The 26,825-nt window shown below is 47.0% G+C and overlaps 2 protein-coding genes and 1 long non-coding RNA gene across 3 annotated transcripts in view; 2 read left to right on the top strand and 1 right to left on the bottom strand.

Moving 5' to 3' along the window:
• Nucleotides 1-2,773: 2,773 nt before the first annotated feature.
• MRPL40 (mitochondrial ribosomal protein L40) lies at nt 2,774-6,876 on the bottom strand. Its single transcript, XM_008697576.2, has 4 exons — nt 6,097-6,876; nt 5,709-5,792; nt 4,050-4,208; nt 2,774-3,209 (listed from the first exon to the last, which is right to left on the bottom strand). Exons 1-4 carry the CDS (start codon nt 6,147-6,149, stop codon nt 2,885-2,887), a joined length of 621 nt encoding a protein of 206 aa, XP_008695798.1. The 5' UTR covers nt 6,150-6,876; the 3' UTR covers nt 2,774-2,884.
• LOC103669249 lies at nt 3,216-4,101 on the top strand. Its single transcript, XR_570220.1, has 2 exons — nt 3,216-3,501; nt 3,857-4,101. It is a non-coding gene; the product is annotated as an uncharacterized LOC103669249 (long non-coding RNA).
• A 324-nt stretch (nt 6,877-7,200) lies between the features above and the next one.
• The window catches only part of LOC103669248 (protein HIRA), an 89,124-nt gene continuing 69,499 nt past the window's right edge, over nt 7,201-26,825 (top strand). Inside the window, exons 1-2 of the mRNA XM_040619575.1 lie at nt 7,201-7,300; nt 25,143-25,205. Of these exons, the coding sequence (XP_040475509.1) occupies nt 7,264-7,300; nt 25,143-25,205 (100 nt within the window). The 5' untranslated portion in view covers nt 7,201-7,263. The remainder of the gene's footprint in view (nt 7,301-25,142; nt 25,206-26,825) is intronic.

Genomic DNA, 26,825 nt, shown 5'->3' with positions numbered 1-26,825 from the left:
AGAGGGAAGTCTGCTGGGGATCTACAGGCATTCTCTTCACTCTGAAACACAGGAAGGGACATGAGAATTTTACAATCTGCATGATCCCTTGGGGTTCCTGGGGTGGGGCTGCAGCACAGCAGTCCTGAGAGGCTCACCTCAAGGGACCCACATTCTCTATGTGCTTGTTTAGGGCTAGAGGCTGCCCGCCACTGAATGCTGTTAGGCAGTCTTATTCCGTCTCTGCTGTTCAATGATTTCCACACTGACAGATAATCATTGCTGCACAGAATGTTCCTACATCAGCTCCCGTGTTCACCCTTCACAACATCTGAGCACTGGCTACATGCCAGGTGGGGGTTGAGGCTCTGGGATTGCAGTCTTGAAATGGGCAAGTTGCCTTCAAAGAGTTCCAGGTGAGTTTAGGGGACAGACATAAACATTTGAACATCATTACATAGTCTAAAATAATGGTAAGTGCTGTGAAGAAAATGGGCAGTGAGAAGATAGAGCAGTAGCTCTCAAATTTTTTGCACAAAACCCTTAAGTTTTATGATCTGGTACATACTTTATATACTGCATATATGGTTGAAACAAGCCTCACAAAAGTCCTTATCTGTACGATGTGATACACTGACATTTACAGCTCTGTGCCACTGAAAATAAAGTGCTGTATGTGCACCAGCTTGGGTGAAACTCAAGTAAATTATGCCCAGTTAAAAAATCTTACATGGGTGCATATGACATAGTTCCATTTATGGAACATTGGTGAGATGCTGTAATAATAGAGATGGAGAATGGCTAATGGTGCCAAGGGTTAGGGATGGAAGGAGGGTGTGGATGTGGCTAGGGTACCTAAGGGTATCCTGTGGTAACGGAACCTTGACTCCTACAGAGCTGCATGTGTGATGAAATTGTGTAGTGCTAGACATACACACAGATGAGTGCACACACATAGTGGGAAAACTGAATGCATCCTGGGCTGTGGTACTGACTGTACGTGGTGTGTAAGATGTTAACACTCGGGGAGGCTGGGAGAACCACACACAGCACCTCCTTGCATCTTTATTTCCAACCTCCCATAAATCTGTAACTACTTTAAAATAAAAAGTTAAAACTCCTGGCCCTGACCCCGTGAACTGATTATACAACCTAACGGATGAAACCTACTGTTTGAAAAGCATGACTACAAAGCACCTGCAGGAACGCCTGGGTGGCTCAGTTGGGTAAGCATCTGCCTTTGACTTGGGTCATGAGCCCAGGGATCCTGGGATTGAGTCCCACATTGGGTTCCTTGCTCGGTGGGGAGCCTGCTTTTCCCTGTGCTGCTCGCTCTGCTTGTGCTTTCTCTCTGACAAATAAAATTAAAACAAAACAAAGCACCTGCAACGGGCAGGGAGGTGGGGAAGGCCTGAGCGTCTGAACCCAGACCTGAATGAAGAGGCCTGAAGAGGAAGGAGCACACAGGCCAAAAGGAATAATTAAGCGCCATGTGCTGATGGGGTGGGGAGGTGGATGGGGGTCTGCACAGCATGACCAGGGGCGGTGAATAGCCAAATGCCTACCCTGGAGCCCTCTGGTTGCTGTGCAGAGCAGTGTACAGGGGGTCGGGGACAGTGCCCACATGGAGAGGTCAGTTGGCTGCTGCAGTAGAACAGGCAAAAGATGGGAATGGTGTGGACCTCGAGGTAGCAGTGAGGTGGTGAAAAGTGGCCAGATCCAAGGTTTGTCTCAAAGGTAGAGCTAAAGAACTTAAAATCCTTGGGCAGTGTTTTTATCCAGTAAAAATGTTTACCTAGTAAGTTTTTAAACCAGAAGTGAACCACACACCAGGAAAACACAATCTGAATTCTTCCTCAAATGAAATGTTTCCCTGGTTTATCTGCACTAAGGCAGTGAAAAACCCAAACCTTTCTGAGGTAGCAAGGCAAGTCACTAGAAGAAATGGCTCTATTTGCTCACTGGACCTTCACTGTTACCGGCCGAATTGTGTTGTTCCCTCCCCCCCCCAATTCCTGTATTGAAGCTCTAACCCCTAGCACCTCTGAATGTGACTGTTTAGAGAGAGTGCTTAAAGAGGTAATTAATTTACAAATGAAGTCATTACAGTGGGCCCTAATCCAATCTGACTAGTATCCTTATTACATGAGAGGCACACAGGAATGATCCTAGGAGGACCCAGGGAGGTGGTGGTTCTCTGCAAGCAAAGGAGAGCAGCTTCAGGAAAAACCAATCCTGCCAACACCTTGAAGATCTTAGAGTTCAGGCCTCAAGAACTATGAGAAACAAATTTCTGTTGTTTAAGCCCCGGGTCCGTGGAACTTTGTTCTTGCAGCCCCAGCACACGAAAACATTGACTATTCCAGACTAACATTTGAGTAAGAGTCAGGTGCTACGCCCTTCTAGGGAACACGCAACTTTGTGTGTCCCAGGCTTGCTCCACTCCTTCAGCCTCCCTCCCCAGCTTAAAACCCATAGCTGGCCCCGCCAAAGATGTGAGGAAGCTCCCTCCCGTGCTCCATTTGCCCAATGGGAAGGCCCTGCCTCTCCTTTCTGCACAGGTATGCAGACAACACACAGCACACAGGCTGCACATCCTTCACCTCTGCTCCTTGAGGTACCTAGCTGCCTCTGGCTGGTGGCGTCTACCCCACACAACTGGAATCTTCCTTTTTTACTGGGGAGCAGCGGTAGGTGTCTTGGTCATTCTCTCCCCAGTACCAGACAGGGCAGCATCTCTCACCCCTATCAATCGTCAGGTGAATTAATTTTGTCTCAAACATAAGACAGACACTTGATTAAACGTATTTATTCACAGCAGGCCTGATTCTGTGGCAAGCAGGCTCGAGCCCCGGTCGTGCCAGCTCTCAAGGGCAGTGTGTTCTACGGACAGGCGCCTGCAGCTCTACCTCTTAAACTCCACCTGTGTGTAGACCTTGGTGATATCATGGTACTTGCCTTCAGGGGGCTGGTAGTTGGAGACTGGTGGCGTGTAATCTGGCCCTTCTCTTTCAAAGGGGAACAAATTGGGGTCCCGCTTCGTGGCCTCTGCATGTAGCTCTGGGGACATGAGTTGCAGCTCCTGCAGAGCTTCCTGCTGGGACTCAAGCATGGACCTGATGGCATCCCTCTCCTTCTCATGCTCTTGATGCTTGTACAGAGACCACTTCTTCAGAAGCAGAGCTCTCCGCTCACTCTCCTCAAAGGGAAGCTCTACGTGAGGCCGCTGTCTGGGAACACACAAATCCAAAGGTGTGAAGCTGGGAAGCACTGACCTCACTGGCCAGGTAGTCTGCGCGACTGCATACGACCCAAGTGTCCCCACTGCTACACACAGACGGGACTTGGGGAAAACCGTGGAAGTTAGGGATAAGTTAAAGAATGGAATGTTGATGTGGCAGCAGCTGCAACTGATGTTGGAAGCCAGTGCCATTTGCTTTACTTGGACATAAGAAACAGTGATGCTCTAAGAAGACTGGTAGCACTTCCTCTACCCCAGGCCGAGACTACCTTTGGTGAGAGGTGAGTGCGGAAATTTAAAGTGGTGTTATGAAAATGGACACCCAAGTCCCAGGGAATCAAGAGCCCAGATCAGCCCTAGAATACCAAAAAAAGCACTCACCATGTCCCACCTGTATTGCCAATGGTACACACTTATTACGAGGCAGCAACCCTGCCAGGCCTGTACGCAACACATCCCAACTATGAGTATTTGTACCATAAAGCTAGATGCTAAGGGTTTTCTACCATCGTGATGGGGGCAAGGACTGCAGACTCAAGGCCCAAGTCATCAGTCACAGCTAAAACTCAGTTTGAAAATAGCAACAATATGAACTGACCTATCACACAGTTACTCTGAGTTTCCTTCTCATTTCAGCCATTCAAGAGCACCACCCAGGAATGCTTTTGCCACCTCCCACAAGACACAGTCAAGGAGAAAAGGACTCAGACTGGGACCTAGTCAGCCCACGCCCACTCACCTCTTCCCGTCACAGGTGTGAAATGCAGACAGAACTACCTGAAGGTGATGGAACTCTGTCCTGAGAACATCGACTGTAGAGAACCCTTACCTTGCTTTATCCAAGAGCCTCGCAGGTGTAATAAAATCTTCAATGGGAATTAGCTCCTGGCTAGCTTTCTCCAATCGCCTGATCCTCTTTTTCAAACGGTCCTTTACCGCTTGGTCTTTTTTAGGATCTACCCGTTTCTTCTTTCGCAGAGGTTCTGCTCTAATGGATAAAGCAAACATTAGACATTTTCCTTTTCAGTCTCACAAACAGGCTGAGAGACATGGTGCTAGGTGAAGTGCCCAGAACTTGTATTGTGCTCTCCACTGGGGAAGGAACTATGCATGGGTCTAACCTCATGAGCTGAGTGTGTAAGGGAGACGGCCTCCAATCCAGGGTCCTTGTCAGAACTGTGTGGGCACTGTCAACCCAGGAAGGGCTAGAAAAACTTCATGGGGCATTAGGGTATAAATTGAAAAGACTCATGTTTCTTTTCTTTTCTTTTTTTTAAGATTTTATTTATTTGACAGAGAGAGATACAGCGAGAGAGGGAATACAACCAGGTGGAGTGGGAGAGGGAGAAGCAGGCTTCCCGCTGAGCAGGGAGCCCAATGCGGGGCTCGATCCCAGGACCCTGAGATCATGACCTAACAACTGAGCCACCCAAGTGCCCCAGAAAATACTCATCTTTCATGTTGGGTTCAGGTGTGTCTTGGGATTGCAATGGAAATTGAAAATACCAAACTGATGAAGTAGAAAATAATTACTCACATTTTAAATGGATTTGTGATTTTTTTTTTAAAAGATTATTTATTTATTTGAGAGAGAGCACAAGCCAGGGGGAGGGAGAATGACAAGCGGACTCCACGCTGAGCAAGGAGCCAGATGCGATTCGGGGCTCAATCCCAGGACCCTGGGATCATGACCTGAGCCAAAGTAGATCCTTAAACAACTAAGCCACCAGGCACCCCTGGATTTGTGATTTGTAAAAGTGATTTGAGTAATAAAAGTGACTAGCACATCCCTGTTTACTTTTTCGGATTTCTTAATGAAGTTCCTCATCCTAGAGCGTTAACAAAAGTCTGATGTACTCTCAGAAACAGATCTCCTACAGTGATAATATACTATTAAAAATAATTAAATCCTCTGGGTCCCCTGGGTGGCTCAGTGGGTTAAACATCTGCCTTCCACTCAGGTTATGATACCAGGGTCCTGGGATCCAGCTTTGTAGCCAGCCAGCCGGCAGGCTCCAAGCCTGCCTCTCGCTCTCCCCCTTGAGAGAGCTTATGCTCTCTCTCTTGCTCAGTCTCTCTCAAATAAATAAATAAAATCTTTTTTAAAAAAATAAGTAAATCCTCTACCATCAAGTCTGTAGGAAGCATCCAGACCCCTAGGTGGAAAATCTAATCCCCATACCTCCCCAGACCTCTCCAAGGAATCAGATGTCCATGCTGTGTCCTTTAAAACATATTAACAATCCCTTTAAAACTAATTTTTATATAACCATTTTTATGTTTAATTTTTGTTTTCTGATTACAGGCAGCAGTATTCCACATACAGAATGCTGAAAAACAGAAAAGCATCTACCTAAATTTAACCAAGAAATTTTGCAGGCAATTAATTTTGCAAACGAAATGTCAGGTGGTCTTGCTTTGTTCTGTTCATATGCACATCAGTCTCCCGCTGACACCCCCCAAAGAGGTCAGGCCCACGGTAGTTTACCTCATGGGAATGAGCTCCCAGAAGGACAATAATGAAGCTCGCTGGTGGGTATCTCTAACCTGTGTCTGCCAAGTTCCCAGAAGCCTGAAAGAGACGAAAGGATATATAAATATCTGATTCTCCTTACTACACAGGAAAAGAGGAAAAAATTATGCTACCCTCAAAACCTGGGGCCCAGGTGACTGTTGGATGTGACAAGGTCAACGTGGAAGACTTTTCAAAATCCCCCGTTGCCACCAGAGAGCACTTGGGCAGGGTCCCTGCTCGCCAGGGTCCTTGGATTTTCACCCCCAGGAAGAGGTGCGATCAGCGAGATTAAGTGGTCAAGGGCGGTCGGCGAGAGAGCACAGGCGAGGGACCCCACGACCCTGCTGGGGTCCGCACTCACCAACTCCGCGAGCGCAGAGCGCGAACGGAAACTCCCAGCGCCGCGAGGGCCATGGTCCCTCTGGCTGTCGACCCGCTGCTTCCGGGCGCGCACCCCTTGGCGGTCCGGCCCGCAGTGCCCCTCTCAAAGGTCCGGTCTTCCTGTAGCTCCGCGTTCCCGCGTTCCGGCTGTGGAGGGCTGGGCCGAACCGGGCCCGCCCCCGACGTGGCCCCGCCCCGCACGACCCAGCGGCGCGCTGCCACGCCCCGAACGCCTCGCACCTAGCGCGCGGTTTTCCGCTCCGGGTCTCCCTGCCGCTACGAGCTCTTCCCGGCTAAGGGCACAACCCCGCCAGCGGTTGCTGTAGCTAGTCGGCCTGCGTCCCTGCGAGGGCTAAGACCCCGCAGTGCAGCCAGAGTGGCCGAGAGGGCGTCCTTCCGGGTCCAAGTGCCCACGTCTGTGTAAACGGCCCCGATCTTTCCTAAACGCGCTCGTCTCGGCCTCCCCCGTGATCCGTCCCCCACCCTCGGGGCTAGCTCGTTCCCCCGTATTCGTCCGAACCCTGGGGCCGCGGCCACTGCCGCCAACAGGATCCCGGCTCCGGCACGTGGCCTGGCGCTCGCGAGATGCCCAATAAACGCGTATTGATGAATGACGGAAGCTAGCTAATTAGTCGGACTCGGGAACCAGCGAGGTAGAGCTGGTGAGAGGCCGTTCACGCCATCCTGACTCCGCCGGCCCGGGCTGCAGCTCGAGGCCCCGCTCGCCAGCCGCCCTCCTAGCCTACCCCCTTGGCGGCGGCCGCGCCCTGGGCGGGCCCCAAGCGGGGTCACCCTGCCTTGCCCCTGCCCGCGAAGGAGCCCGGGCGGCCCCGTCCGCGTGGGGAGCGGTTTCCCGCCGGGGCGATTTGGCAGGTGCGCGCCGTGACTTCCGGCGTTGCCCGGGAGCCGCCGGAGGAGGAGCGGCGCAGGGGATGCGGCTGTGGCGGCGGCGGCGGCGGCCGAGCGCGGGGGGCGGCTGTGGCGGCGGAGGGGGGCGCGGGCCGGCAATGGCGCGGCGGCGCTGAGGGCGCGGGGCGGGCGGCGGCCGGAGGGCGGCGCGGGAGGAAGCAGCGGCGGTGGCTCCATGGCCCGGGCGCGCTGAGGGACGCGGCTCTCGCCTCAGCCCGGCGGCGGCGGCGGCCGAACAATGAAGCTCCTGAAGCCGACCTGGGTCAACCACAATGGTGAGTGCGCGCAGGGGTCGCGGAAGGCCGAGCCCGGAGTTGAGTCGGGGTCTGGAGTGGGGTCGGAGCCGCGCGCAGGCCCTGCCCGCCTCGCCCCCGACGCGCCCGGTGCCCAAACTGCGGGGTCGGCGGGAGCGGACTTTGTCCTCCGCCGGGGGAAGCCGGCGAGCACAGGCACGTGCTCCGCTTGTCCTCAGCGAATCCGCCCTCACTCCTGGCACTTGCTCTGAGCCCTCGGTCGCCCACCCGTGGTCCGTGGAGGAGCCGCGGCCTGCCTCCGGGGAGCGGCCCTGGGCGCCAGCCAGCTCCTGCCGCTCGTCTGTATCAGCTAGGATGTGCTCAGATGGTCCAGTGTGGGAAACTGGGGCCCAGTCCCCTCTGTGGCTTTTCAGCGGTGGGGTGAACACCTGAAATTTGCATGTCTCTGCCCTGCTGGAAGGGTTGTTACTGCTCCAACCAGAGGCCTGAATCTGGTGACAGTGCCCCCATTTGGGAGACTATGGCTCCGTCCCCAGGGTCCCCCACCTGAAGGAACCACGTTTATGCTGAGCTGAGACATCAGGGTGGCTTGGGTTGGAGCCCATAGGACAAGGGGTGATCTGGGAGAGGGCCTTCCTTAGCCCTGTGGCAGTGGTCCCAAAGCACACCCTGGGGGAACAGACTTTTCCAGTCCTCAGGTTGAGTACAGATAAGCCCCCAAAACTGGTAGAGCAGTTTGTCATAGTTGTACTTTGTTGGCACAAGTGCTGCAGGAGTTGGTCTTTGCTCCCCGGAGAGGTGAGGGGAGAAGACCCCCATCCTCTTGCTGACAGCACTGAAGCCCAGGGAGCGCTCCTCCAGCCTAGGGCCTGTAGCCCTGATTGATTCTAGCCTGTCTCTGCTACAGGAAAAGGGTCACCCTGATTCTGTCTTGTTCCTCATTTCTACTTTGCAGTGCGACTAGAGGGAGCTAGTGTTTTCTTTGAGAGCAAGTAGAAGCCTCTTTTTATACATGTGGAGCTTTTTAGCTAACTTAATTCCCGGGATGCTTTCTACTACCGCAACTGAACTGAACATCTATGTTCTTTCATTCAGAAATGTTCTCTTCTTCTGTCTTCTTACGTGACATCGCTCTCATTTTTCAGGGTCCAGATGAGGTCACCTTTTTTGTTATTGTTGACATTCCTCCTATTTTATTCCACTAGGTGTGCCCTGTCCCTGTGCATGTACTTTCCATATGCTCTCCCAGGGCAGGGGATTGCCACATTCCCCTCTGTATCCCTTGCTACATTCAGCAGTACCTTCGCACAAAGGGTATATGGTAAATATTGATTGCAACAAGTAAGCCGAGGTTTCCATAATTTACAGAGACACAGCTAGGCTTACCGTGCATGAAAACAAAAGTGGTGAACTTTAGTTGCATTTCTCCAAGAGCATTTCCTGATGTGTGTGTAGATCTTTCCCTGGAGAATTGGGCAAATGTTCAGTGATTATAAATTACGGTGCTCATGAGTCAGGAAAGGAAAAATTTTGCTGTGTAAGTGAAGATCTGAAGGAATTTTTATTTTAAAATGCTTTGTCTAGATCATTTTTTTGAAGATTTACTTATATATTTTAGAATGAGAGTGAGAGAGGGCAAGCACGGGTAGGGGGCAAGCAGAGGGAGGGAGAGAGATTCTGAAGCAGACTCCTTGCCGAGTGCAGAGCCCAAGAAGGGGCTCGATCCCAGGACCCCAAGATCATGATCTTAGCTGAAATCAAGAGTCACCCGCTCAACTGACTGAGCTGCCTAGGCACCCCATAGATGAATTTTGTGTATAATCTCCCCTTCTTCTGTCTTTCTTCTGTCTCTTGCCATTGAATTTCTAACTTTGTGATAAGCTCCTTTGTAGGACACACGTTTTATGCTATGTAAGCGTAAGTATGTCAGGATGCTTAAGCGATTATCTAGGTACAAATGAGTGAGAGTCTGCAACCAGGCCAGCAGCCAAACCTCCCAGCCTGGCAGAGTGGGCAGAGCAGTGGGCCCTGGCCTCTTCTTGGGGCAGTCTCTTTCTCCATAGTCCTAGAATGGAACAGGATGATACTTGCTCTGCTTTCTTCACAGTACAGTTGTGATCTTTGATTGCAAAGGTAGACACAAAAGTGCTTCCCAGACTATAAAGTGCTTTAGAACTCTAAGAGATAATAATGAAAGAAATTGAGACTCTGGCAGGATAGGATTTAACTTTCCCTTCTTTTAAAAATCTCCTGAAATCAGCCTCTGTCTCTTCAGGTGTTCAGAAGGACTGTCAGGGTGAATTCCCACTGTCCTAAAGGACATAATAATCTGGATCACTACTGAGCGGTCTTTTAAAGACTGGTAAATAGTCGGAGCTGCTGGGAGCAGGGGCTGCTTAGCCAGAAACCAGAGTTGGGGTGGTGGCCTGTAAAAATCACGTTTACTTTGGATTAACAAACCCAAAAAACCATGGTGCTGTGGAGAGTGCATCATTGCACTTTCTGGCTTCCTGACTCTGCATTCATATCTCCTGATTCGTTACTTGGCTTGAACATACATTTTCTGGTGTCTGGGAGTCCAAGGAGAGAAGGACCAGAGAGTCCAGCATTTTCCCTGTTGTGGCAGAGTCCATTCAGCCATGGTGGAGAGGACAGCTAGAATAAAGCTGGTTAAAGGCAAAGGAAGAAATATCTGTTGGGAAATAAGCATACTTTCGGTCTCCATTTTCCTGGCTAATAATAGTGGTAAGACCTTTCCTCTAAGGTAGGGTTTCTCAACCTCAGCACTATTGATATTTTGGACCACATAATTGTTGTGGGGACCATACTGTGTACTGTAGGATGTTAGCATCCCTGGCCTCAACCCATTGAGATACCAGTACCACCACCCTCACACACACCCAGTTGTGACAACCAAAAGTGTCTGCCGACATTGCCAGTATCCCCTGGTGGCCAGAATCAGCCCCAGTTGAGAATCACTGCTCTAAGGTGATCAGTAAGTTAATAAATTTCGAGGTTGTTATATCACAATGAAATGAGCCTTGAACATGGAATCAGACTGGATTCAAGATGCTATCATTTATTAGCTGTAAATTCCTAGGCTTGTGACTCCACTTCTAGGCCTTGGTAAAGTTGAGGAAATACATAGATTTGTTCCTGTGCTTTCATCCTGTACCCAAATATAAAAAAGACTGTCTTAAGATACACAATAAGAGCTAATAATACTTATCACATATATGGAAGTATGTGCCAGCCACTGTAACACATACACCTGCCTTACTCTTTTTTCTTGGCTATAGTATTCCTTATATATTTAATTTTATTTTAGGCTTGAAAGTTCATTTTTAAGTTAGGTTATAACCATATATTGGTCAGAAAGTGAATGATTGGGTTTTTGGTTGTAGAAAAATGTAATTTATATGTTTAGAAAATTTCATTGAGACTCATGGTTCTTCCCATCCTTGGGCCTTTGCTCCTGAGAGTCTGGAAGTCTTCACTCCTGGGCAGATGATGTTCATGCTCAGCTCTTCAGGGAAGCCCATTCTAACCAGAAGGGCCAGAACTGAAAGAACTCTTGTCCTCCCTTGGCCTCTGGCTCACACTTTGACGGCATTGTTGTAAAAAGGCATTTGGCAAATTTTCAATACTGGGGTAATTTGTCAGTTAATTACATTTGCTTTATGGTGTGTGTTTTTCCTCCTGCCCTGTAGTTGGATTATTTTTCCCCCTACCCTGTGTCCTTCCAGAAAGGATTTCAAGACATCTTTCTGAGACATATACTGGTGAAAATAAGTAAGCTTGAAGAGGAAATGCAGGCAGGGTGGTACAATAATGAGGTCAGCAGCGGGTGTGGAAAGGCCCTGCATGGCTGCTAGAGGGGCACTGCAGACCTATCTCTGAGAACAGGCTGGGAGGGATCCTAACAGTGATATTTTATGATTGCCGTGGTTATTGAGATAAGCTTTGCAGTTTGTCTACATCGAGGTTTCTCAAACAGGCCAGTGTTTGGAAACGCATTTTGTTTTCACAACTGAAGCGGGGGCACTACTGGCATCTAGTACGGAGAAAGCAGGACTGCTGCTAAACACTCTGCAGCATATAGGACATTCCCCCACAATAAAGAATCATCTGGCCCAAAATGTCAGTGGTGCTGAGGTTGAGAAACCCTGCTCTATGTAAGAACATCTTTATTGTTATTTCCCTTTTCATGTTTTGTCTCATGGTTCCAACTAGATTATAAACTTCTTGAGGACAAGAGTTTTGCTTTTTATCTTGGAGTCAGATAGTCTTGTTCTTGAATCTCCGTGCTCTGATGCTCATCAAATACGTGTTATAGAAGGTTCTTTTTATCACATTTCCTGATTTGTTAAATGAAGCCAGTAATACCTGCCTCATCTGCTACCTGTGAAGGCTCAGGAAATATGAGCTCTCTCCACGCTGTCTCTTGCCGAGTTATGCCTGAAGACAGTAGGTTGATTTTTAAAAAACTAACCAGAATACATCTGAAGATTCAGAAGAACACAGGTGGGATTTTTGCCTTAGATAATACACATGTGGATCTTTCACTTATTTATGGGCGAAACTTTGAACCCTTCTGGAGAGGAGGTCTGTGGTGATCAGAGGTAAATAAGGCTACCCCTTTGTATGTAGGTGGGAGAGGACATACTGACTACATTCTAGAATACAGGGCAGGTGGATACCAGAGCTACACAAGTGAGCTGCGATAGCCCTAGGGACAAGGGCCTGGTTTGTGGGTGTACCCTAGGGCTGAGCCTTGATGGGAGGTGGATTGTGGTGGTAGAGAAGGCACTGCCACTGTGGAAGTGTCAGAAGCAAAGGCCTGGGGAGGGTTGAGAGCATTTTAGGAAAGGGAGTAGATGAAACAAACAGCAAGTGTTTTTAGAACACCTCTGGCAAAAAGAAAACCCATTTAGGTAAAAACTTGTTGCTTTTGAAAGCATTACCTGTTTTGATGTATTAACCAACCTAGGACAGACCAAGTCACAGGGAAGTTGCCCTGGTCAGAGCCACCGTAATGAGAGACAGACAGAAGAGGCAGTGAGCCTCATTTGAGGGCCAGGAATAGACCGTCATAGGAACAGACTCCAGGTCTGCTGCATTGTCCATCAGAAGGTCCTGCACAGAGAGGCACTCAGTGAATTCATCCATTCAACAAATAGTGAGTACAGATTGTGTGCCGGGGGCTAAGTGCTGGAAATGTAGTCGTGAACCAAGCAGCATAGCAGGATCTTTGAGGAGCAGCATGTGATGCATTCTAGCCCATGAGACTGGGAGGGCTGTCTGCTGGGGGTGTCCTGTCTAAGCGGACAGGGAGATGGACGAGGGGAGAATTATTGGGGAGTGCTGGAAGCAGGACTGGACAGAAAGAAGTTAATCTGTAGTGCAAGTGCAACAAAAGGTGCAGCCAGCCATCGGGGGCTCTGCAGCTAGTCCTTATGAGTTGTCCTGAATTGGTGTGAGATGGCCAGGGCTTTCTAATGCCACATCCACAATCATTGGGCACACACTGTCCTGGGGAAGGGACCTGACCTTGGTCAAAGCAGTTCTTCCGCTGAGGGCAGTTCCTCTATGGAGAAGACGTCAGCTGGGAGTTTTCACAGGCTGCCAACACTCCTACAGCTGGGGGCAGGTGCTTCATTCCTGGAGGGAGGAGGCCAGGGCCTGGTACCACAGCATCCATGACAGGCCTGATGGAAGTGAGGAAGGCAGCTGAGAGGGAGGAGCATTCCAGGCAGAGAGAACAGCCAGAACTTGCCTGGCAGGTTTGAGGAATAGCATGGATGTCTTGTGATTGGAGTGAGGCTGGAGCAGCAAATGGGCAAGAGCACTAAGAGATGAGGCCAGAGAGAGAGCTGTGGACTGACTGGGAGGACCTGGTGGCTGCTGGACTTCAGTTCCCAGTGCCATATGAGCAGAGGAGTAACGGTGGTCTGACTCGACTGTTAAAGATCCTCTTGACTTCTGCACTGTTAAAGAGCCTCCTGACTAGTGTGGGTGTGGGGACAATGGAGAGATTTGGGAGACCCATTTAAAGGCAGTCGCAGTGATCCAGGCAAGAGATGACTGTGGTTTGGACCTGGGTGGTGATGGAGGTGATAGTGCTGATGAGAAATGGCTGGACTCTATGTGAGTGAACATACATTATTTTTTTAGATATAATTTGCATATTTTATTTTATATAATAATTATATATTAAATTATATGTATAAAGTATGTAAATTATATATGTGTGTGTGTGTGTGTGTGTATATATATGTATGTATGTATAATTTACATAGGGAAATGCACAGGCATGAATTTCAGCAAACAAATGCACTCCAACTCATTCCCAACTCAAGATAGGAACATTCACACCTCTCTAGAAAGTTTGAATTACAGACATATTGTGAAGGTAGAGTCACCAGGGTAGAATGTGGGATGTGAGATGGGGTGGCTCCCAGTTGAAGGGCAGGGTTGTCGTCCACTGAGATCAGTAGGAGAATAGAGCAGATGGAGAGGAAGAGCTAGGATTCAGAGAGATGAGGTGGGCCAAATGAGGCCACCACACAGGACTTCCCCCAGGGTCCCGTTTGATAAATGGCTTCTTCACCTTCTGCCTTTTGAAGACACTAGAGCTTCATTCTAGAGCTATTGTTAAGGAACAGGACAAACACCTACATTTTTGGCTAGAGACAATTGCCATATATAATTATAGTAGGATATATCTTACGGTGTATGAGTGGATCTGGATAATGAAGCATTTTGTGATGTACTTAAAATTATTTTTCTTATCACAGTAATACCTGTTCAATTTAGGAAAAATTAGAAAATGCTAAAACTTTCTTTATATGGTCTTTGAGACGATTTGGGAAAAAATAAATGGATGACTTGGTGCTTTTAAAAAAACACATTTTATTTAGTGTACATTTCACAATGTAAAAGTATCTACATTCTTTAAGACCTTAGCTAAATCCCTGATACCATAGCAAATTCAGTGTTTTTATTGTAGAGCCTCCCTTCAGACCTTGTATGGCACATATAACTGGAATAGCTAAAATGTTGTTTTGCTTTTTCTACTTAAATAATGTAGGTTTGTTATTTTCTTTTTTCCCCCCCTTTTTTTTAAATTGAGGTATAATATATAGCATTAATGTTTCGGTTATACAACATAATGATTCCATATTTGTATATATCGCAAAATAATCACCACAGTAAGTCTAGTTAACATCTGTCACTGTACATAATTACAGAATTTTTTTTCTTGAGATGAAAGCTTTTAAAATTTACTCTCTTAGCAACTTTCAAGTATGGGATACGGTATTATTAACTGTAGTGTTATTTTCTTAATTGTTAAACAGCTAACAGATTCCCGCCCCCATAGAAATGTTGTTTTTAATTGCTCTTAATTTTCTAATGAAGTGTATAGAAGAGATGATTATTTTTAGAGAAATCATTTTGCAGATAACTTTTTTTTTTTTAGAGATTTTATTTATTTATTCGACAGAGATAGAGACAGCCAGCTAGAGAGGGAACACAAGCAGGGGGAGTGGGAGAGGAAGAAGCAGGCTCATAGCGAAGGAGCCTGATGTGTGGCTCGATCCCATAACGCCGGGATCACGCCCTGAGCCGAAGGCAGACGCTTAACCGCTGTGCCACCCAGGTGCCCCATTTTGCAGATAACTTTTAAGGAATATCTCTGTTCTGCAAAAGTAAAGGAGAAAAAAGGTTTGAAGAAATAGTGACTTACCAAAACTTCCTAGATTATGCATTGACAAATGCTGCAGGAGAAGTAATTAAGATTCATAAATGATATACCTGTAACTTTCTTTTACTTTAGTTTGTGGCAACACACACACGCACACACGCACACATACCCCCCAAAACAAAACGGTTGCTTGATTGCTACAGCTTCCTTCCTGTGCTGTGTTTTGAATCTCTCAGCCACCTGATACCTATGAGATGTCATCATGGTAGTGCTTGCTTAAGGAGCCCGGAGAAGTTTTTGTGGTTGAAAGTGGTAGAGATAACAGCAGCAGATGGCTTTGTGAGCCAGCCAAGACCATGCCTCCCTTGCAGGTGCTTGGCGACATCTGAGTCCTCACTTCAGGAGATGAGAAGCCTGCCTTTCAAAGATTGGGATGCTAGTGACACTGAAGGTGTTTTTGAATTTTGGGCCTCTGCTGCAGTCTTTCTCCAGCCATTAACAATAAGTACTTATTGAGTGTTTATTGTTTGCCAAGCCACAGCTCTAGGTACCACGGTGACTCTGTGACTAAAACAGACAAAAATTGCTGAGCTCCTGGAGTTTACAATCTGGTGGTTGGGGTGGACAGACATACAATAAAGGAAATTATACAATATTTAAGAAATTGCTAAGAAAAAAAGTAGGTGACGGGGCGCCTGGGTGGCACAGCGGTTGAGCGTCTGCCTTCGGCTCAGGGCGTGATCCCAGAGTTATGGGATCGAGCCCCACATCAGGCTCCTCCGCTATGAGCCTGCTTCTTCCTCCCCCACTCCCCCTGTTTGTGTTCCCTCTCTCGCTGGCTGTCTCTATCTCTGTTAAATAAATAAATAAAATCTTTAAAAAAAAAAAAGAAAAGAAAAAAGTAGGTGAGAATTGGGATTGGTTGTGCCACATTGAGGAAGTAGTACTTTCAGGTAGGGTGGTTAGGGCAGGCCTCAATGAGATGGCGACATTTGAGCAAAAACTAAAATGAGGTGAGAAAGGAATGTGAATGTCTGGGAAGGGACCGGTGCAGGGCACTGGATGGAAACACACCTGTGCAGTCTAGCAACAGAGGGGAGGCCAGGGCATGTGGCCAGTAATTGGGGGAGGAGGCAGAAGATGAGGCCAGAAAAGTGGGGGGGGGGCTGTTGTGCTGGACCTCTTGGCTTCCCCTGTCCCAGGCATGATTCTTGCTGTAGGGGGGAGATGGTGAGTAGAGCAGGTTTAGGCTGGAAGATCAGGAGTTCCGTTGTGGAGAAGTTGAAGATGAAATGTCTATAGATAGCTGGGTAGGGGAGTGAGCTGCACTCTAGAGTGCTTGGGTGCAAGTCTCTCCAGAGAGATGGCTGGTTGTAGATTTGCATATTATCATCTGCATAAGGAGTCAGTTTTATTGACAGCTACTGATGTTTGATATTTGCCTTTATTTTATGTTACTACACACAGATTTGAAAACAGACCATATATATTTGTGTATTTATTTATTATTGAGATAGTTGTAGATTACCACACAGTGGTATGAAACAATACTAAGAGATTCTTTGTATTCTTTTCCCAGTTTCGCCCACGGGTAACATTTTATAAAACAGCAATATAATATCACACTGACATTGATATTGATACAATCCATCTGTCTTATTCAGACTTCTCCACTTGTATTTGTACTCATTTGTGTTTGGGTAGGTGTTTAGGTTTTTTGTTTGTTTTTAAGATTTTATTTATTTGAGAGAGAGCAGGAGGAGGAGCAGAGGAAGAGGGACAAGCGTGGTGAACACAGAGTCCAACACAGGGCTCAATCCAAGGACCCTGAGATAAGGACCTAAGCCAAAATCAAGAGTCATGGCTTAAGTGACTGAGCCATGCAAGCGCCCTCAGGTGTTTAGTTCTATACAGTTTTTCACCTGTGTGGGTTCATGTATCCACCACCATAGTCAAGACACTGAGAGATTCTAATTAATACCTTTCATAACCCTTCCACGCCCCTGTACCTTATAGATAGGTAGGTAGGTAGGTGAGTAGAGTTATATAGGTATATAGAGATAGATTGGTTTGGTTTTGGTTAGCATTTTTCTTAAGTTGTGGTAAAATACACTTAACAAAATTTAAATCTTAACCATCTTTCAAGTGTGTAATTCGGTAGTGTTATGTATGTTCACACTGTTGTGGAACCAATCTCCAGAACTTAGTCATCTTGTAAAACTAAAACTATATACACATTAAGCAACAACTCCCCATTCTCCCTACCCCCAGCCCCTGGCAACCACCACTCTACTTTCTGTCTTTATAAATTTCAGTGCTCTGCAGACCTCATATAAGTGGCATCATATATTATTTGTGACTAGCTTATGTTAAGTATAATGTTTCCAGGGTTCATCCGTGTTGTAGAATGCATCAGAATCTCTTTCCTTTTTAAGGTCAAATGATATTCTGTTGTATATATACACCACAGTTTGCTTATCCGTGCATCCGTCAATGGACACTTACATTGCTTCTACCTCTTGGCCGTTGTGACTAATGCTGCTATGAACATGGGTGTACAATACCTCTTTAAGACCCTGCTTTCAATTATTTTGGATATATACCCAGAAGTGGAATTGCTGGATCACGGGTAATTCTATTTTTTTTAAGGAGTGCCCATACTGTTTTGATAATGGCTGTACCATTTTACATTCCCACCAGCAATGCACAGGATTCCATTTTCTCCACATCCTTGCCAGCACTTGTTATTCTCTCTCTCTCTCTCTTTTTTTTAATAGTAGCCAACCTAATAGATGTAAGGCGATAATCTCATTCTGGTTTTGATTTGCATTTTTATGGTAGCTAATGATGTTGAGCATCTTTTTATTTGCTTGTTGGCCATTTGTGTATCTTCTTTGGAGAAATGTCTGTTCAAGTCCTTTGCCTGTTTTTGAATGGGTTTTTCTGTTTTGTCATTGAGTTTAGGAGTTCTCTGTATTTCTGAACATTAATGTCTCACCACATATGTGGTTTACAAATATTTTCTCCTGTTTTGTGGGTTGCCTTTTTATTCTCTTGATAGTGCCCTTTGGTGGGCAAAAGTTTTTAATTTTTAAGATTTCCTCTAATGCCTGTGTCTTTGGTATCATATCTAAGAAATCATTGCCAAATCCATTGTCATTAAACTTTCCACCTTGTTCTCTTGAGTTTTATAACGTTAGGTTTCACATTTGAATCCTTGATCGATTTTGAGTTGAATCCTTATATGATGTAAGGATCTAGCTTCATTCTTTTGCATGCAGATGTTCATTTTTTCCAGCACCATTTGTTGATGAAACTGTCCTTTTCTCATGGACTGGTCTTGGCGCCCTTGTCAAAAATCACTTGACCACATATGCAAGGGTTTATTTCTGTGCTCTCTATTCTGCTATGCTGGTCTATATGTCTGTCTTTATGCCAGTAACACACTGTTTTGATTACTGTAGCCTTGTAATCAGTTTTGAGATCAGGAAGTGTAAGAGTCCAACTTTGTTCTTTTCCAAGATTCTTTTAGCTACTTGGGGTCCCATGAGAACCCATAAGAATTTATAGGATGGGTTTTTCTATTTCTGCGAAAAATGTCATTGCCAGTGTTTGTTTTGTTTTGTTTTGTTTTGTTTTGTTTTGTTTTTTCAAGTGAGCTCTACCCCCAACACAGAGCTGGAACTCAGAACCCTGAGATCAGGATTCACACACTTGGTACCAACTGAGCCAGCCAAGTGCCCCTATTGTTGCAGTTTTGATAGAGATTAAATCTGTAGAGCTTTGGGTATTGTTGGCATCTTAACAGTATTGTCTTCCAGTTCATGAACACAGGATATTTTTCCATTTATTTGTGTTTTTAATTTTTTTCAGCACTGTTTTCTAGTCTTCAGTGTACAAGTCTTTAGCCCTCTTGGTTAAGTGTATTATTTCTAAATATTTTTTATTCTTTTTTAAATGGAATTGTTTTATTGGTTTCTTTTTTGGATTTTTCACTTGATGTACAGAATGCAACTAATTTTTATTGATTTTGTGTCATTCAACTTAGTTTGTTTATTCTGTGGAATCTTCAAGGTTTTCTACATAGAAGATCATGTCTTTTGCACCACCTTACGTTTTAATATCATTTTGTAACTTTTTTCACTTAATGTTTCAAACATTTCCCCATGTTTCATTTTTAGTTACAAATTTACCAAAATTTGTTAAGACCAGGTGTTGATGGGCTGTATAGGAGAAGTGTTTCCAGGAACAATGTGCAGTGGGCAAAGGCCTCAGCTTCCCCTAAGCTTCCATTCCAGCAGTACGTGCTCATAGATGTTCCAGTTGGATCTGCCCTGTGCGGAGTCAGAGCATAAAGGCCTGAAGACAGGAGCCCAAACCAAAGATCTGCGGGCCACCAAGAGGGCCCTCCCTGCTTCTCTCTGGCCAGTGCTCTCTGTTCGGACTTTAAGTTCCACATTTGGGCCTCCTCCAGGAGTCTTTTCCCGTGATGCCAGGGAGGAGGATTCTGTCTGACCACGCTCTGTCAAAATCCAGCTTCTGTACCTTACTCTTTATTCCTGCCAGGTGAAGAACATTCATGCTGCAGTTGTCAGATCAGCAACCCCCAGGCAGGGAACAGTGGCCAACTGTCATAGCTTTGTGGAGAGAGTGACAGCAGAGTGTTTTGTGTGGTCTGAGGAGGGGTGCAAGAAGGGTCCAGGAGGGGTGACCTGGAAGCAGAGCTCCAAGGAGAATGGACTTTGGTGGGTATGCAGGGAGAACATGCTGGCCACTGTCATTCAGAGGATGTGAGATTGCCTGGCAGCCCAGGGAGTGGATTAATTTCTCTTTTGTCTCTGTTTAAAAAAAAAAAAAATTTCCCCTGCATGATTTTATTTATTTACTTACTGATTTATTTATTTATTTATTTATTTGACAGAGAGAGAGCACAAACAGGGGAAGGGGCAGAGGGAGAGGGAGAAGGAGGCTCCCCACTGAGCAGGACGCCTGATGCAGGGCTCGATCCCAGAACCCTGAGATCCTGACCTGAGCCACCCAGGTGCCCCTTGTCTCTGTTTTTGTACAAAGGAAGTTGGAATGGAGGAAGCAGTTAGGAATTCATCTTTAACGTTGTGCGGCAGGAAAAGTTCTCTAACTAGTCAGGCCATAGCTCCTTTTCCTCAGCTCCACCTCAAAGAGCCCTTTAGAAAAAGGAGGTCTGTTCCTACCGAGGGAATGTGAACCACTGTATTCCTTGGACTGAAGAGTCTAGTGCTAGAAGGAAGTAGGGAGCCAACACCATGCTGGTGGCTTTGTGTAGGTACACTACCATATTTCATCAACTCTGTGGCACATCTCTACAAAAGGAAACATGGTGCCCATATTACTGCAGTCACACCTTTCACCAAAGCACATCGTGATCTCAGAAGTGTTCACATGTGAAATGTGTGCATCTTTGAAGCAATGTGTCACGGCATCTTAATCTCTCTCAGAAGGTGTTTGTAAGGGTGACTGTGATTTCCACACCGTTCAGATTAGAAACTAGTGTTTGGAGACATTCAATAACTTACTCAAGACTGCATAGTTTTGTTTTGTTTTTTTAAAGATTTTATTTATTTATTTGACAGAGAGACAGCCAGCGAGAGAGGGAACACAAGCAGGGGGAGTGGGAGAGGAAGAAGCAGGCTCCCAGAGGATGAGCCTGACGTGGGGCTCGATCGCAGAACGCTGGGATCACGCCCTGAGCCAAAGGCAGACGCTTAATGACTGAGCCACCCAGGCGCCCCAAGACTGCATAGTTTTGAGCGGCATGGCTGAGAATTCTACCGAAGCATGTTCATTGTTCAAACCCAGGGCTGTTCTCAGCCCTCGTTTCTGCCTTCCCCTGGAGCCTTGAGGCCCCCTCCAGTCTTAACAAAAGCCCATGCTCCACACAGCCATGTGGAGCCGAAATGTGAATCTGACCTTAGCGTTCCCTTGCTTCAGAGGTAGCTATAGAGGAAGGTCTGTGTTCCTCGGTGGTGTCTTGCTGGGCCCTACCCAGCCTCCAAGGCTCCTCTCTCCCCACACTCTGTAGCAGCTTGTCAGGATTATTCTGCATTCTATGTCATGTCCCCTCTGCCTGAAATTCCCTTCCCTACTCTTCTAGCTAACTCCTCCTCAGCCTTTGGGACTCACTTCAGTTGTGATTTCTGTAAGAAGCCCAGGCTGAGTTAGGTAGTTCTCCTTCTGTGCAGACACCCATTACTGGGAGCTTCCTGAGGGCAAGTCTGAGCCTTTTGTGGCTTTACTTTTCCTCTGCTTAGTCTCATAGCAGGCTCGTAGACAACCACCAAGGTGGATGGATGAGAAGACATCCCATTGATGCTGTGAGTGCATGTGGTGGGGAAGATTTGGGCTGTGATGGGAAGGTGTGCAGCGGAGCTCCTCTGCTCACCTAGGCTCAGCTATGTGTGCTCTTGGGGAATCAGGTTTGCCTTTGACTTGCGTGTAAGTCATTTTGATGTGCTTCTTAACGGGGCGTGTAATACAATGTCTCACAGACTTAAGGAACTGAAAAGCACTCCTGTGGCCAGGTGGACACTCTCCCCTGATGGCCTTCTCAAGACTGATGCTGAGTCCGCTGAAACTTTTTTGGTGAAAATGACAAATATACAGCTCCAGTTGCCTTGGGCAGAAAAGTGAATGGATTAGCATAACAAACTACCCCAAAACTTGCTGGCTTAAAACAATAGCTTATTTTATTATTTGTGATTGTGAAACGTGGTCAGGCTCAGCAGGGACAGCTCATCTTAGTTCTGCACTGAATCTGCTGGGATGGCTGGAGCAGTTTGGGGCCAGAAGCAGTTCACCCTGGGTCCTGTGTCAGGGCCCTGATTCTTAGTGTCATCTGGATTCGTTGACCCTTTTTATGTGGCCAGCTTGCAGGTCCCAGTACAGTGGTCTCAGGGTATTTGGACTTCTTACATGGCAACCACCTGGCCATAGGAGCCAGACAAATACCACAGGGCTCTGGCTTCCTCCAGAGGGCAAAAGTTGAACTGCTGGACCTTTTTTTAGGCTTAATCTCAGAACTGGAGCAGCATCACTTCAGTCACATTCTGTTAGTTAAAACAGATCACAGAGCCAACCCAAATTCAAAGAAAGGGAAGCACGCAAGGGCAGCAGTCCTGAGAGATGTGGTTCACCAGAGCCTAGCCAGGTAGCGGTCTCCCCAGGCCTGTGGGACTGAGGTGTCCAGGGTGATCGGAGCTCAGTATAGCAAGTCCAAGGCCAAGTCCAGGTCATCAGGACTAGTTGCGCATGTGCGCATAGCTCTGGCTCTCTCTCTGACTCCCTACTTGACTTTTCACCTGTGGGCTTTGAATCGGTTCCTTCCAGGCAGTATCATCCAAACCCTCCCAGCATCTCCAGGCATGTCCCCTCCCAGCAACACATTACATACTTAAAGCTCAGGCTCTGGGGAAGGCAGCTGTGTGGCTTGGGCAACTTTCCTAACTTGTGTGCCTCAGTTTCCCCCTCTGTCAAATGAGGATGTCAGAACTATCCACTTCACGGGGCAATGTGAGATTTAGAGAATACCCTGGGCTGTGCTTCCTGCATGACTTGAGGGGGCACATCAGATGCTCAGTAGAACATGTGATAGGCTGGGAAGGAGAGCTGCACAGGCTTACTCCACTGTGGCTCTGCCTCTCCTGGAAGGAGTAGGTGGCTGGCACCTGCAAGGACTGGCCCACTGCAGCTTCCTGGTAGGTCCTGAGTGGAGATGGCAGCACTGATGCGGTTGAGGCTCCCTGCTGTTGTCCTCACCATACTTGGAGACATCTGCTCTTCTGAATTTCATGAGGCTCTTAGTGGTGCTAATTGGTCACCTTCTTCTGGTGTCTGGTTGGACACTGAACTTCAGTCTCAGCACTAGATGCCATGGTCTGCACAGCTTAAGCCTGGGCCCGGAGCCCTAATTGTCCTTTCTTTTTTCTTGAGGCTTCCATGTCAGGCACTTGTCATGGCCTACATGGTCAAGAAACCCACCTTCTTGCTCCTGCTTCCCTCCCAGGTCCTCAGCCTCTGGTGGGAACGTATGACACATTCTCAGCAGCAGCCTGTCAGGCTCTCTGGCTTAACACACATGGCAATCACCTGACCCAGGAAGGGCGTGGCATGCCAGTGTAGGTGTGAGTGCATAGCACAGGAGCACCAGTTTGAACACTTCCAGTCCTCCTTACCCATGTTCTCAATACCTACCTTCTTTTACCTACTGTACACAGTTTTCTGGATTCTTCTCTTGAAGATGGGGCTAATTAGGGTCTGCCCATCTGGACTATGGAAGAAGACTAGCATTAGCTCGCTCTCCTCAGGTCCTTGCAAGTGCGCTCCACTGCTGGTTCTGGATCCTTCAAAGCTATATAGAGTGCCAAGCTGTGTTGGGGCTTGTCTTGAGAATCCTTGGAGTGAAAGCTCAGAGCAGACCAGGGCTGAATTTCCTGTATGTTTGTGCTCCAGGAAGGCAATCAGTAGCGACTTGGCTGAACTTGACCTGTCACTGTATAGCTCTGGCTCTTAGGTGTGGACCTGGAGGTGACTGAGGGTCTTGGAGACCTGGCCAGAACTGCCAGCATGACAGGGTCCTGCTGTAGCAGCCTTTGTTGTTTTGGATTTCAGTAAGTAGTAGAGATGAAATAATATGTGATGTGATTTCCAACTCTCCTAGGGTTTCTGCTTGTTCTCTGAGACAAAGTAGGGCCCTTGCATTTGGCACACCTGCTTACTGGTGGCCTTACACAGCTCTTTCACCCTACTGTGTGATGACAAGAAGGAGAGCACATTTCCCCTTGCCTGTGGAGGCTCAGGCTCAGTTTGCCTGTTAGGGGTATGGCTCTGTGGAAGAAGATAAAGTGAGCTGTCTATTCCTTGGGTCCCATGCTTGGCCATTGCCTTTTCGGGTACCAGTATTTGATTTTCTATACTTGGACAGTAACCTTGGCAGGACTTTCAGCTGTTAGGCAGCCACTACCTGCCCCTGCCCCACCCTCCCCTGTCTGCACTTGCCATCATGTGATTATAGAGCTGGTAACCCTCCTTCTGGTGTCTCTGCCAACTCTTCTTGGGTAATGGAGACAGAGCATCCTCAACCAAGAGACTCCTTGGCAACAGCACCTTGTCTGTATTAGCAATTGCTGATGTTGTCTATTGTTGTGCATCTGATTTGTCACTGAATAAGTGTTACTGAGCCACCACTCATCAGGCCTTTGCTGGAAGCTGAGGATGTGGTGATAAACTCGACAACAATTGGCATGCCACTGTTAGCATGGAAGCAGACTGGTTAGCCAGATAAATGCCACAGGGCCCAGGCCCCAGGAATACTTCCAGTCTTCTGGGTTTCAAGCTGTCATGACGCCTTTGCCAGTCTGGTCCACTAAGCTAGCCATACAGTTTCATGGGCTCTTGGTGTGGGTCTGCACCCTGTGGGGACTCCAGGAGCTGGTAGCTACAGTTCTTCCCTCTAGAGGGACTGAACATCCCATTGAACAGAGCACGTCCTATGGAGGACGTTCAGCCATAGGAGATGGCGAGAAGGCTGACTCTGCACAGACTTTGATGCAGCATAAATATACAGGAGGGCTTTTGGAAACAGAAGCATGAGGGAAGTGATACCTGTGGTCGCAGTCAGCTGCTGGTCCTACCCAGCTGTCAGAGACAAGGCAGAAAGGCCAGAGTGCTTGTGTCCAGGCTGCCAGCCAAGTGCAGGTCCATGGAATAGAGAGGTGGCTAAAGACGTAGCCCCTGTGACTCAGAGCTGTTGTCGTAAACAGCTCATAACCTTTACAAATGTGTGTCCCCAGAAAGTGGCCAGCTCCTGTCCATTGGACCTATGGGCAAATGCTCAAGCGATCTATGGATTCAGTTGTTCTAGTGACAGAATGCTTTGTCCCCCTTTGAGACTCAGCTATTTAATGTCACTTGGAGTCTTCTAGCAGTTTATACTTGAACTAAAACTGTTAGATCATTCCACTTTTAGAAGTAATTTATTGGCAGCTTATTATTTTTTCCTAGGAGCAGTGATCAGAGATATTACTCAAATAACCACTGTTTCAAAATTTTTGACTTTGTTGCTATTCTCCAGTGAATACAAGCCAAGATAGATGTTGTGGTTTTTTTTTTTTCCTTTGTTTCCAGGCAAGCCAATTTTTTCAGTTGATATTCACCCTGACGGGACCAAGTTCGCAACTGGAGGACAAGGTACGTTCACGGAGTAATAGAGGGAGCACTCACAGTCCTAATACCTTGCTCTTCTTCTCCTCGTTGCCCACTGAGCTGAAGATAGAATGCTTTTGTTTTTCAGTATGGATATGACTCCATTTAAAATGTACAGTTATAATCTGTTATCTGAGCAGGTTTAATCAAAATCCTTTTTTGGCTCTAGTGTGCTTGCTCTGTATAAACATTTTGGTAGTGGATGTATCTTTCTAATTCCTATTCATTGGGTTAATATTAAAATCAGCTTGCATCCCCAAGTCCCAGCTTATTGAACATGGAGCGTGGCAGGTAGTCCCATGGATAGATCCCCAGCCTCAGAGGCTAAGGTTGGGTCCTCATCTTCATTCTGGCAGTACTTTCTCATCTGAAAAAGGGGAGGAGGTAGTTAAACTAAACTACAGAGTTAGTCATGTAGTTATTAGGCCCATTTTCTGGGCTCAGAGGAATTCGGCTAAGTTAGAGAAGAAGTATGCTGTGGGCAAGTAAAAACGCCCATGCCATTTGAAAATATGGTCCATAGTGTTATTAGTGTGCCTCATCCAGTGTTACAGTGTCACGATAACAGCCCTGCGTGGAAAGACGGTCATTTTTCAGGCCAGGACACCAAGATGTATATATGGTGGCACAAGGTAGCATCCCCGCAGATCTCAGCCCCTGACAGCTTCACTCTAGGGCAGCATCTTCCTGTGGCCAAGGCCTCCCTGGACAGTACCTGCAGAGTGCCTCTGTGAGTTCAGATCCTTAGGCCAGGTGCTGCAGGGTGGGTTGTCTTTGGGCTTCCTGCTGCAGGGGTATGCAGGGAGCCCTTGATCTCCTTCCAGCACATTGTGGACTGCACCCAGAAGGTACCCACTGATGTCATCTACGATCACTGGACTAAGCTAGGAGACAGGGTTTTATCCTCATCCATAAGAAGAGGCATACTTTCCCAGCCTTCTCAGTATATAGTAAGGTCAAAAAGAGTTCTTTAGGAAATATTTTTATATGCTGGCCAATAGGCAACTTATGATAATTCTGACATGTCCATTTGTAGGCATTTATTGGTTTTTGCTCCTCTATAATAGTTAAATGAGGGGCCAGACTTTTGTTAGTTATCAGTAAATGGAAAGCTTAGAAAGAAAAATCATTGCCAAAATGCATAGATAAATTTTTTAGCAGAGTATTACATCACCTTATGATTCCAGGATCCCTAAATGCCCTCTTTTGGTTGATCTCTCATCTGTAGGTGACGTCAAAGGGCAGATAAAAAGGTAATGAGCCTTTTTTCCTATATTCAGGGCACATTTCATTCAGACTTGGGTCTCAAAGCATCCAGTCAGCTCTGGGAGCAGCACTAGACTCCAGGCAGCACCTGGAAAGGGATCGGAGTACTGGCAGGGATGTGCTGTTGCCCTTGGTTGCTAGGGTACCCGTGTACAGACCTGAAAGGGTCCTGGGACATCAGCTTTTCCAGCTCTTCAACTTACAGATGAGGAGTCTGGGTCCTGGGCAGGGATGAGGACCTTCTAGGAGCTCCTCAGAAATCTGTGTTAGAGGACAGACCAGAGCTCAGTCCCCTCCTGCTTTCTAGTCCAGAGTTCTTTTCAAAGTCAGTTTGGCTTC

This window comes from Ursus maritimus, unplaced genomic scaffold, assembly GCF_017311325.1.
Source record: "Ursus maritimus isolate PB19 unplaced genomic scaffold, ASM1731132v1 scaffold_33, whole genome shotgun sequence".
Lineage (NCBI taxonomy): Eukaryota > Metazoa > Chordata > Mammalia > Carnivora > Ursidae > Ursus > Ursus maritimus.
This window is presented reverse-complemented; position numbering and strand designations above follow the sequence as displayed.

Bases quoted from the DNA above. Each gene is read 5' to 3' on its own strand.
- MRPL40 (XM_008697576.2), bottom strand. From the start codon at position 6,149: ATGGCCCTCGCGGCGCTGGGAGTTTCCGTTCGCGCTCTGCGCTCGCGG. The intron at 4,209-5,708 runs GTAAACTACCGT...TTTATCCATTAG, and splicing joins TGGGAGCTCATTCCCATGAG to AGCAGAACCTCTGCGAAAGA. The intron at 3,210-4,049 runs GTAAGGGTTCTC...GTGTGTTCCCAG, and splicing joins AGGCTCTTGGATAAAGCAAG to ACAGCGGCCTCACGTAGAGC.